The sequence below is a fragment of the Zootoca vivipara genome, chromosome 10, assembly GCF_963506605.1.
Source record: "Zootoca vivipara chromosome 10, rZooViv1.1, whole genome shotgun sequence".
NCBI lineage: Eukaryota > Metazoa > Chordata > Lepidosauria > Squamata > Lacertidae > Zootoca > Zootoca vivipara.
The window spans coordinates 47467823-47479013 of NC_083285.1; the positions used below are offsets into that span (position 1 = coordinate 47467823).

At 43.5% G+C, this 11191-nt stretch overlaps 1 protein-coding gene across 1 annotated transcript; it reads left to right on the forward strand.

The window, feature by feature from the left end:
- The first annotated feature begins 326 nt into the window (after nucleotides 1–326).
- BPIFC (BPI fold containing family C) lies at nucleotides 327–9179 on the forward strand. The gene is made up of 12 exons (XM_060279436.1): nucleotides 327–429; nucleotides 1028–1139; nucleotides 1390–1501; nucleotides 2309–2373; nucleotides 2539–2691; nucleotides 4252–4315; nucleotides 4411–4471; nucleotides 5604–5695; nucleotides 6213–6386; nucleotides 7363–7416; nucleotides 7596–7766; nucleotides 9108–9179. The coding sequence occupies exons 1-12, from the start codon at nucleotides 327–329 to the stop codon at nucleotides 9177–9179; spliced, it is 1233 nt and encodes a 410-aa protein (XP_060135419.1).
- Nucleotides 9180–11191: the final 2012 nt, after the last annotated feature.

Sequence of the window (11191 nt, forward strand, 5' to 3'; positions counted from 1 at the left end):
TAGCCTCTTGGCTGCTTTGCCTCCATGCTGCTTTGCTCCCTTATCATATTCAGCACACACAGAATGCCATACATGAACATGGAAATCTGAGTCTGGAGGATTCTCCCCCTCCCATTGCAGGCTTGCATGTTCTCAATGCATGCCTGGTCATCCCACCCTCCCTATGGAGAGACCTTGGGGGAGGAGTACAGCGCGGGGGGGGGGGCAGGAACATCTATTGCTCAAGCTCATCTTGCACTCACTTGACACAGGATCTACAACCCGTATTTGGTCCCATGTGTCTTAACAGGTTTCTATACAGTAAAGTAAGAAAAGAGAAGGAGACAATGAAAGTTTGTGGCTTGTTGTTCCTGTTGAGCTTGTTCACTCCCTGGCTTGATGCTAAGCCTGGAATCAAAGTGAAGATCACACAGAAAGGTTTGGACTATGGTGAGTTTGAAATATACAGGTTCAGACTTATTATTCTTCCATGCCCCTATTCATTATTAAAATAAAAAGTTAGAAGGATCCGAATACATGTTGTGAAGGTCTTAGGCCATGAAAGGCTTTAAAACAGGGTTAGAGAACCTCTTGTAGATGATGTACTACAGAACTTCTGTCTTTCCCAGGGGCATGGGCATATTCCATGGATGCATGCATGAACCATAATCCCCAGATTCCTAGCTTTTAAATGAAAGTTCCTAGGCATTTGTAGAACCCGAGATACAAAGCAAAATGTACAGTTACTCACTTTTTTTGTGAGCAACTAGCCCACTCCCACCTTGCAGTGTGGGAGCAATTATCTCCTTGTAGCACTGCCATTCACCTAGAGGGGAAGAGATAAGGTGGCAGATATATCCCGCGGGGGAGGGGGAGCCTCCGTATTAACCTTGGATGAAAGAAGTAATTGCTAGCAACCACTCCAAACTGATCTGCAGAGCAGAAGGAAGGCAAAACAGATATCAGAAACTTAGCTTTCTTTTATCTGTATTCTATGCATCTTTCCAGCCAAATAGAAAGTAAGTGAAATATATTCTGTACTTTGTAGGAAAACAGCTTGGAATAGATTTCCTGGAGCAAAGATTAAAGGAGCAAACCTTTGCGAATGTGAGCGGCCAAGAGACATTTGGATTTACTGGCGCTGACTACACGATTTCAGAGTAAGAAAGGTTGCTTCCACATTAAGCCCCTATTGCTTTTCTGCATTCAGAAAATTAAAACAGTAGTTCTGTATGGAAAATGTGGCCACACCAACTATTGATATGTGGCTCCCAGAAGGTTGCCCGCAAGGGAATGTGTCCCTCAGGCTGAAACCCGCCCTTGATGTACCTTCAGCTCAAACATGTAAGATTAATGTTCCTAGATTTTCCCAGAATGTAACCTTAGCTAACATGTCTCGGTGTTTTGCAGGATAAAAGTTAATGCTGTTGAATTCCCAAATGCATCAGTGTCTCTGATACCTGGGACTGGGATTAAACTAGAGATCAAGGATGCTGCAGCAGCAGTCACTGCACACTGGAGAGTAAGGTCCTGGCTGTTGTAAGTACAGTTGTGCAGGGCACTGGAGGTGGTGATGTTAACTGCAGTAATCCAAATAAAAATGGGCTTTAATAAACAAAAGAAAAGTAGGCAGCAGGCTTCAGGAAACCCCAACCACTGAGGTGGAGGAAGAGGAGGAGGAGGAGGAGAAGAAGAGGAAGAAGAAGAGGAGGAGGAGGAGTTTGGATTTGATATCCCGCTTTATCACTACCCGAAGGAGTCTCATAGTGGCTAACATTCTCCTTTCCCTTCCTCCCCCACAACAAACACTCTGTGAGGTGGGTGGGGCTGAGAGACTTCAGAGAAGTGTGACTAGCCCAAGGTCACCCAGCAGCTGCATGTGGAGGAGCGGAGACAGGAACCAGGTTCCCCATATTAAGAGTCTACCGCTCTTAACCACTACACCACACTGGCTCTCTAAGCCAGTGAGGGAGTGTTTAACCCTTTCCTTGCCAGTATAGTGCTGATGAAATTTGCAATTTTACAAATGAGTGGACATAAGAACATGCGTGCATATGCTGTCATGCAGTTAACTCAGGCATCCCCAAACTGCAGCCCTCCAGATGTTTTGGCCTACAACTCCCATGATCCCTAGCTAACAGGACCAGTGGTTGGGGAAGATGGGAATTGTAGTCCAAAACATCTGGAGGGCCGAAGTTTGGGGATGCCTGAGTTAACTTGTATTTTGTTTGGCCCTCAGAGGCAGAGTGAATATTGTGAGTTAAAATTCCTGCAGCCATGAATTTTCTTGGGAAACTTTGGCCAAGCTGCTTCCTATCCTTTCTCATAGGCTGATAATAAGATTAAAGGGAGACAGCCCCCAGTGTATGGCACCCTGAGCCCCTTGGAGATAGGGTGAGATATGGATGTACAGGGATTTACTGAAAGCAGGGGAAGTGTGTCACTTCATCCTTGGTCGAAGAATCAGTGTATGTTTGAGCATGAAACTTTAGGAGTGCTGGCATGTACCTGAAAGGAAACAGTTCAAGCAGATGCATTATGTTCCATTCTTGTCAGCAGAAATTCTGGAAAAATGAGTGTCCTCATTTCGCATATATCACTCGCAGCTGTTGTGTCAGTGTCTCAGGACAATGCAGGTCACGCAGTGCTGTTGCTTGAAAGCTGCAAGGGAAAAGTTGACCGTATGCACATCGAGCTGGATCAAGATACTAGGTAAGGTAGAAAAAGGATTTCCAGGGTGTTCAACTTGTACCTGTGTTCAGTGTAATGTGTGAACAAAACAGATATGTGCCTGTTTTAAGGGTTCTTCCAGCTGCGGATGGTAAAGGCAACAGCCCATTCTTGGCTGTTCTGCCTTAAGCTGGAAGTGAAAGAGCATTTCTGCTCCCAGGCTTCTGGAATCCAGAGGACATTTGGCAGTGGATTCATCACAAAAAAACCAACCCCCCCCCCCTATTTTCCATCCTCAAGTGGTGAAGCATCTATTTTCATTGGGACCTTGGTGTGGGGAGAAATGTGTAAATATGTATTTATTAATTAGTTAAATTCATAACCCACTATTCCTTCCTAGTGACTCAGGTCTTTCCCTCCCAGTTGACCTCCCCTACCCCACTTGTATTTCTTTTTGGCAGGTGCAGGGAGGGGGGAGAGAGAAAAGAAACAAGGCAATGCTGTTTGGAAAGAGAAGCATTGAAGTGATACTGATTCCTTGAGAGGAGAGATGGACCATAAAGAAAGAAATGGCTAGAGTGATTTGATAACTGATTGTTGTTGTTTAGTCCTTTAGTCATGTCCGACTCTTCGTGACCCCATGGACCAGAGCACTGATAGATAATAACTGATAGACAGTAATATTGTTAGAGATTTGGGGGTAAGCCCTAGAAATTAATAAATGCCAGAGTTTTGATTAATTGGGGAATGGACTAAAACATAAACTGCAGGGCTGTGGCAGACAGGGAATTCCTGGGCTGACTTATGCAAACCAGTCTGGCTGGCTGGCTGTTAGCATTACACTAGAGAGCCATTGAGGGTCATCAACAAGACAACAGAACTTCTTGTCCAGGTGTGACCAGAGCAGGGGTAGGCAACCTAAGGCCCGAGGGCCTGATGCAGCCCAATCGCCTCCTAAATCTGGCCGGCGGGCGGTCCGGGAATCAGCGTGTTTTTACATGAGTAGAATGTGTCCTTTTATTTAAAATGCATCTTTGGGTTATTTGTGGGGCCTGCCTGGTGTTTTTACATGAGTAGAATGTGTGCTTTTATTCAAAATGCATCTCTGGGTTATTTGTGGAGCATAGGAATTTGTTCATATATATTTTTCAAAATATTGTCTGGCCCACCACATGGTCTGAGGGACGGTGGACCAGCCCACGGCTGAAAAAGGTTGCTGACCCCTGGACCAGAGACTGGAGATTTGGAAGGTTGCCAGGGTAACTGCTCTGGGGGGAGGGCAAGGTGCTTCTGGGAAGAAGAGAGAGGAAGAAAGGCTGATAGCCATCTTGGCAAGGAGGGAGGGAGGGAGGACTACTTGCAATGCTTTGGGCCATGCTGTAAGATCTGGACCCCCGCCATGCAGACAAGGTATAAATAGGCAAATAAGCCCTATTTCTCAAAGTCTCCTCCCACCGTATCTTCTATTCTCCAAAGGGACACAGACCCTGTATGTGTGCCTGTGACCCCATGCACTCTGGCCACGGCTTGGTGAAGAGAGGGGTGGGCACCGGGCTTTTGTAACAATATTATTTCTTTTATTTCCCTCCCCCCACCCCCAAGCTGGCTGTATAAATACTTTGCTAATCATCTGGAAAAGCCTGCCTGTGACAGTCTGAGTAACAATGTAAGTCTTCAAGTATTACTATAGTATCCTTCCATCACCATCACTCCTCCAGTAACTGTTGGCCAGAACAATAACTGCTACGTGTATTTATACAGATGTGCCCATTCATTGGTTCTGAAATCGAAAAAATTAATGCAGAACTGAGAGAACACAAAGGTAAGTTGCAAATGCTTCATCCTTGCTACTTCTTGCACAGCTGAAGCTAAAGGGTATCCCAATGACATCAGAGCTTTTAAGTGATAACCACATTTCCCCGGGAACAATATTACACAGTTTCAGTGCTGGGGAAAAGCAATACTACTTCAAGTAGCGACTTAAGGTCTGCACAACAAATGGATGACCAGTGCAGATTGCACAGGAAAGACCCTGGTCACATGCTTATGGAATTGTTGCACAAGGTCTCAGCATGTTCTCTTAAAAGATACAGCATGTTCCCAGCTCTCAGTTTCAACAGCAGTGTAAGGTATGTCCCTGAATATGGGATATCTAGAACCTACATACGGTATGCAAAGACAGACTTCAGAGCTTCATGCTCTGCTTTGTTTTTCCTTCCTCTAAAAGCTACAGCAAGGTGTTTTGTACAGCCAACTCAGGGTTGGGAAACTTTTTTTCAGACTAAGGCCACATTCCCCTTGGGGTGACCTTCCAGGGGGTACATGCTAGCAGTGGGCAAGGCCAAAAGCAGAATGGGCAACACATGCCAATTTTACCTTTGTACAGTAAGCTACGTCAGTTTCTATGTGTGCTGCCTGTCTCTCTCGCCTTCATCCAGGCTTTGTCACAATTCAAGGGCACATTCCATCCAGGCAAAAACTCCTAAGGAGGGTGCAAAGCCATAAGGGGTGTGACTTAGACTTAGAAAAAGTCTCAAGGCCCAGATATACAAGCCTGGAGGGCCAGATTTGGCCCCTGGGTCTGAGCTTCCTTACCCATGATTGTATTACTTTTGTCTAATAATAATAATAATAATAATAATAATAATAATAATAATAATAATAATTCTACAGATAACAGCAAAATTTATTCAGGTGCTAATCTTTGAGCAGCTGTGGCTGCAGTCCTTCACACACTCGGGAGTAAGCTTGGATAAGCTTAGTGAGACTGTGTACTGTACATACATGAAAATGTGCATAAAACTGTGTGTCTTCCCACTGGAAGGAAATATAACAGTCCTTATAAAATTACTTTTAAAAGCATTGTCAAAACCTTTTTGGATCCTGCTTATCTACTTAATAGAGGTATTTGTTTCACTATCTAATCACAGCTGTTTTGCCCCCTGTTCTAACAGTCCAAGCCCAGATTGATTCTTTTGCACAAGTAGACTACTCGCTGGTGAACTCTCCGGTGATCTCCAGCACATCTATTAACTTTGATATAAAGGTAACACAACTAGCTATTTTTTTGAAACTGCATTTAGACATCTCTGTTCTTGAATGAATGGGCTTTAGTTAAATAATTATTTTTAAAAAGCACTTATTTGAGTGCAGTAGAGAGAAATCTGCCAGCAGCAGAAATAAAGTATAGAGGGCTAACAGGAAGAACTACCCTCTGGACTATTCACAATAAGCAATGCTTTTGCATTGAGTCCCCTCTTGTGATTGCTATCATTTCAAACACCTACATGCACAAATAACCCATAATGACAATGATGGCATTACCTTTCCCAGGTACCAGCTCCAGAAAGTGATGAGGGATGATGGGACAGAAACATCTGGAGGGCTACGGGTCTCCTGTGCCTGACCTATATTAATCCTTCAGCTAGTAATGATTCAGCCAGTGTGTCCCTGTGTGCAAGGGTCACTGATGATCCACGCCCTGATATCTTTTATCCCTGGTTTTAAAATCCATAGTTTGAGAGTTGTTGTTGTTATTTTGTCATTCATGCAATTCTTTGCAGGGAACAGTCTCCCCAGTGGGAAATGACCTAGAGACTCCCTTCAAGCCTGCACCATTCAGTATCCCAGAGGAGATCAACTCCATGCTCCATATAGGAATCTCAGAATATTTCTTGCAGTCTGCTTCACTCGTTTATTACGCTTCTGGGGCCTTTGATGTCTCTATTGCAAAGGAGGTGAGAGCAAGTTGTAGAAGGTGGTATTTCAAAGGCACCAACTGTTGTCTTTTGAAAGACTGTTTATAGTCTGTGACTAACTAGATCTAACTAAGGTGATGAGAATCTCTATCCAGGCATGGTAAAAGGTAAAAAAGGTAAAGGACCCCTGGAGAGTTAAGTCCAGTCAAAGGCGACTATGCTGGCATTTGTCCACAGACAGCTTTCCTGGTCATGTGGCCAGCATGACTAAACTGCTTCCAGCGCAACGGAACACCGTGATGGAAACCAGAGCACACGGAAATGCCGTTTACCTTCCTGCCGCAGCGATACCTATTATCTACTTGCACTGGTGTGCTTTTGAACTGCTAGGTTCGCAGAAGCTGGGACAGAGCAATGGGAGCTCACCCCGTTGAGCAGATTCAAACTGCTGACCTCCTGATCAGCAAGCCCAAGAGGCTCAGTGGTTGACCACAGTGCCACCCGCTCCCCTTTTACCTTTTTTATCCCAGTAGCAGGTAAGGGGCTCGCATAATTGAATGTTCATCATTTTAAAAGAAATTCACTCCACATGGAACTAGCTCCTTATCTACACTGGAAGGAAATGTGGATTCACACCGGACTGCAGGGAAGTGATGTCATCCTTATCCCAGGCTTGCCCCAGACCTTTCCCCTTTGAATGAGGGTATTTTGATCCTTGGAAAGTCTGAAACTGTCAGGATGGGGGCAGAAAATGCTGTGCAATAGTAATACCCTGGACCTTGATTAGGTTATGGCCATACAATGTGCTTGATTCACATATTGAAGCCAATTATGCCGGGAGGGACAAAGCAGCAATGGAGCTCCTTTTGCAAACATGAATATTATCTTCAGGCTAGTAAGAAAATTGATTTAGTACCATAGTTGCTAATAATAATAATTATAATAATAATAATAATAATAATTGCTTGTCACAAAGTTCTAATTAGGTAGCCTAATTTTATTCTCTTCTCCACAGCTTTCCTCTTACTTCAGATTAACTACAAATTCTTTTGGCACCATTATCCCTAAAGTAAGCACCTTTATATCTATAATCTTTGTTTTAAGGGAAATGTTTTGTGGGAGTTCTTCTGCAACAGAGAATGCCTGCCTCAAAGCAACTGTTCTACCAAAGAATTAATTTGCTATGTAATTCTGTTAATCCAATCTAAGACTGCTCTCAAACTCTTGGTTGCTTTTAAACTTCTACAGATTGCCCGTTCTTTCAAAACACCATGCCCAGTCATCCTGGATCTAAAACCAACGGCAGCCCCTGTGATCAGACTGCATAATGGCAGTGCTGTTCTGGAAATTGCTGGTTCCATGGAGGTGTTGGTAGTCCTGAAGAATTCAACCACTCGATCCATGTTCACCTTGAACATAGTAAGTGCCACACAGCAGGCAGAATAATGTTCAAGCCATAGGCTTCCCGCCCCCATCTGCCATGACCTGTTGCTGTTTTGGGTCAACGTCAGAAATTGGCACCACAAGCAAGGGGTGTGCAGAATGTTGATCAGGATCTGAGTGATCTGCAGTAAACTGGCAAGGACGTGGGTCGTCTAACTTGATTAAAATTAGCAAAACCAAAACAACCCCAAACCTTTATTTATTCCATCAGCTATTAGGGTTGCCAGACTCAATAGAGGACAGGACTTCTGTGCCTTTAATTGCCCTGCTCTCTTTTGAGTCTGGAAACCTTAAAGAGAAACCAGCAGACCCTTTGCTTGGAAATTAAACAAAGGGTCTGCTGGTTTCTCTTTAAGGTTTCCAGACTCAAAAGAGAGCAGGGCAATTAAAGGCACAGAAGTCCTGCCCTCTATTGAGTCTGGCAACACTATCAGCTATGCATTGCCAAAAAAGGTTTGGATCACCAAAGAAGTGGACAAAAGGGGGGGGGGTTGATTTGCATAAAAATACACATGGTAATTTACATGTATAAATGCAAGTTTAGAAATATTTCTACACTAGTGACCAAAATTGTGGATACCTTTTGGAAAAAGTGTATTTCTGAGGTTTGATCGCTCATAACATCACTTTTTTGGTGTAATACCATAAAATTATACATCAATGGAAAGATAATTTAACGAAGAATGCAATGCAACAAAGTTTATTCAATTATCTGAATTCTATCAAAAGTTTTAGCCAAATAACCAGAAAAAGGAAGCACAACTTGCTTAAGTTGATATGCAGTAGCTGTCCTTCATTGGAATGTAGCCAATGAGCATGAGCGTTTAGAGAGCCAATCAGGTGTTATGAGCCATCAAACCTCGGAAACACACTTTTCCCAAAAGATTTCTACAATTTTGGCTACTAGCTATAATTTAAATAGAAATGCAATACATCTCACCACAGTGGGAAAGAAAGTAGGTGACTTGTGTGGCTCCTCCCTCTGCTGACCTGGTTGGGCAACGTCAAAGCTCCTGCTCTCCCCTTTTAATGGCTCCTTATCGTAAATCATAGCAGAAACCAAAAAAATCTGAGTACAAATTGGTGCTCAGACTTTCTAAGGACAAATGCAATCTGCAGGATAGGCTTTGCAAAACTTTTAGACACCTGAGCTCTGCTTGCAAAAGCAAGAGAGATCAACATTGGGGTGGAGAGTTGAATGAAGCAGGTAGAGTAACTGACCTTCCCCTTTTAACCTTTCAAAAAGGCCTTGCATTTTTACCCAACTATACAACAGGAATACTCTAGGTAGTAAACAGAGACATTTCTTTCACACAGGCTGCCAGAACTCATGTCGCCCTGAATATATTTGAACAGAAGCTAATACCTTCTCTATGTCTGGACAGGTAACAAAATTTGAATGATTGTGTGTTTTTTTAACCCCACTGTATCCCCCAAAGGCCTCTTGAGTTGCTGAAATCACTAATTAAAGTTGCCACTCCATTTAAAACAATAAGTAATTTTTTTTATAAAAAAAAAGCAATTACTATACGTAAAAATAAAAAATCTTCTAGCTATAATGCTGCCATTGCTCTATTACAGGTAATAAGAAACAGGAGTTGCTGGGCTATCGCTTCCACCACCCCAGACCATTTGGCTATGCTGGTTGTGGCTGATGGGAGCTGGATTCCAACAGCATCTGAATTATTGTAAATTAGTGGGGTTGGGGGTCTAAAATTGTGATGGTTTTTAATATTTGCATCTGTGCTGAGTAATCCTGGGACCTGTTGTTTGTTAAGGGTGCTGAGATTTGGTAGGTGACCCCTATTCCCCTCACAGAACTACAATTCCCAGAGTGGTTTAACAATTATTCCGTCTTCCAAGGGAACTTTGGGAATTGGGCCAGTCAGCCTTTCAGCCTAACCTACCTCACAGGGTTTCTGAGAGGGGGGGAAAGAGGAGGGGCAGATCCAAGTACGCCATCTTGAGTTGCTTGTAGGTGGGATATATATGTACAAATAAATAATACCACCCCATATTTCCTTTCCTTTCACAGTTTCCATCTATCCTTGACCCACTCCAATGTTGGCTTCTTCAAGGTAAATAAAGAGGGTGGGGAGTTCAACAGAACAAATCAGATGCAGCTTGTAGATAGACCTGAATTGTCCAGCCATTTTCCTGATCTGAACCTCTTTCCCCAAAGCCGTGGTTGTCCCTCTGGAGAAAATAGGCTTTCCCCCAAAGGGGTAAATGGCCTCATTGTGTTCAGGAAAACAGCACAGAGGGAAAGGGTAAGATAGGCCCTCCCCTCCTGAACCAGTTCCAGAGCTGCTTTCGACAAAGAAAAAGAAGTGTCAGGAGACACAACCACAAATCTCCTGCTTTTAAATGGTTCCACGGGGCGGCCATAATAATCATGTTGGTGTGCAGCTGCTGTTTGCTGTGGAGACTGACTGTGTTTTTCTGTCTTTGCCAAAATTCACTGCTCTCAGACCTGCAATAGCATAAATAAAATGGTCTGATCCAGGGGTAGGCAACCTATATTTTCAAAATATAGTCCGGGCCCCCACATGGTCTGAGGGACGGTGGACGGGCCCATGGCTGAAAAAGGTCGCTGACCCTTGGTCTGATCTGTGTGGTGAACGATGGCATGATTTTGAAAGCAGGAGGCCCACAGTAAACATAACATGTCATACAGTGCTTAGGTGCTGATGGTTAGATCCCCATTATAAATGACTTAAAATCATATCATAGGAACCAGTCCCTCTCTTTCTTACATCTAGATGCTGCCCGTCAGTTTACAAAACTTCCTAGGGGATGGCCCACAGCCATCATAATACAATAGCAATAAGAAAAGCAAGAGTGGGCCTTGTAAAATTATCTCTTAGCAGTTTTGGAACTGACATAATATTTTCTCCATTGTTCTTACTCTGGGTGCTTCCAAATATGGATGATTCAGGCTGAGTGCCTTTAAAGTACATTCAAAGCACATTATTTCCTTCAAAGAATTCTGGTTGCTGTAGTTTGTTGAGGGTTGTTGCTGGGTATTTTAACTCTGTGATGGATAAACTACAGTGTCCAGAGTTCTCTGAGGGAAAGAAGGTGCTTCAAAGGTATAGTATGTTCATAGCAGCACCTAATCATTGCATTTTTTGAAAGCAAATCAACTATCTTTGGAACTATTGTGTGTGGAGAAAGGGTTAAATGTCGTCATCGTCCCCCCCAACTAAACTGCTGATAAGAATTCCCCCTTTTCCTTGCTGCCTGCAGTTTTGGAGGATGGCAGAGAGGGGCAAGATAATTGATAGGAAGGCAATGCCATTTGGAATGGGAAGGTAATAGAGCTGGTTCCGAGAGAGAGAGAGAGAGAGAGAGAGAGAGAGAGAGAGAGAGAGAGAGATCATAGGAGAATGAAATATCTG

What these genes read in the sequence shown, in the direction of transcription:
- BPIFC (XM_060279436.1), top strand. Translation starts at nt 327, where the DNA reads ATGAAAGTTTGTGGCTTGTTGTTCCTGTTGAGCTTGTTCACTCCCTGG. An exon ending in CAGTCACTGCACACTGGAGA is followed by an intron (nt 1,502 to 2,308) that starts GTAAGGTCCTGG and finishes CCTTTCTCATAG; the next exon opens with GCTGATAATAAGATTAAAGG. An exon ending in CTATTAACTTTGATATAAAG is followed by an intron (nt 5,696 to 6,212) that starts GTAACACAACTA and finishes AATTCTTTGCAG; the next exon opens with GGAACAGTCTCCCCAGTGGG.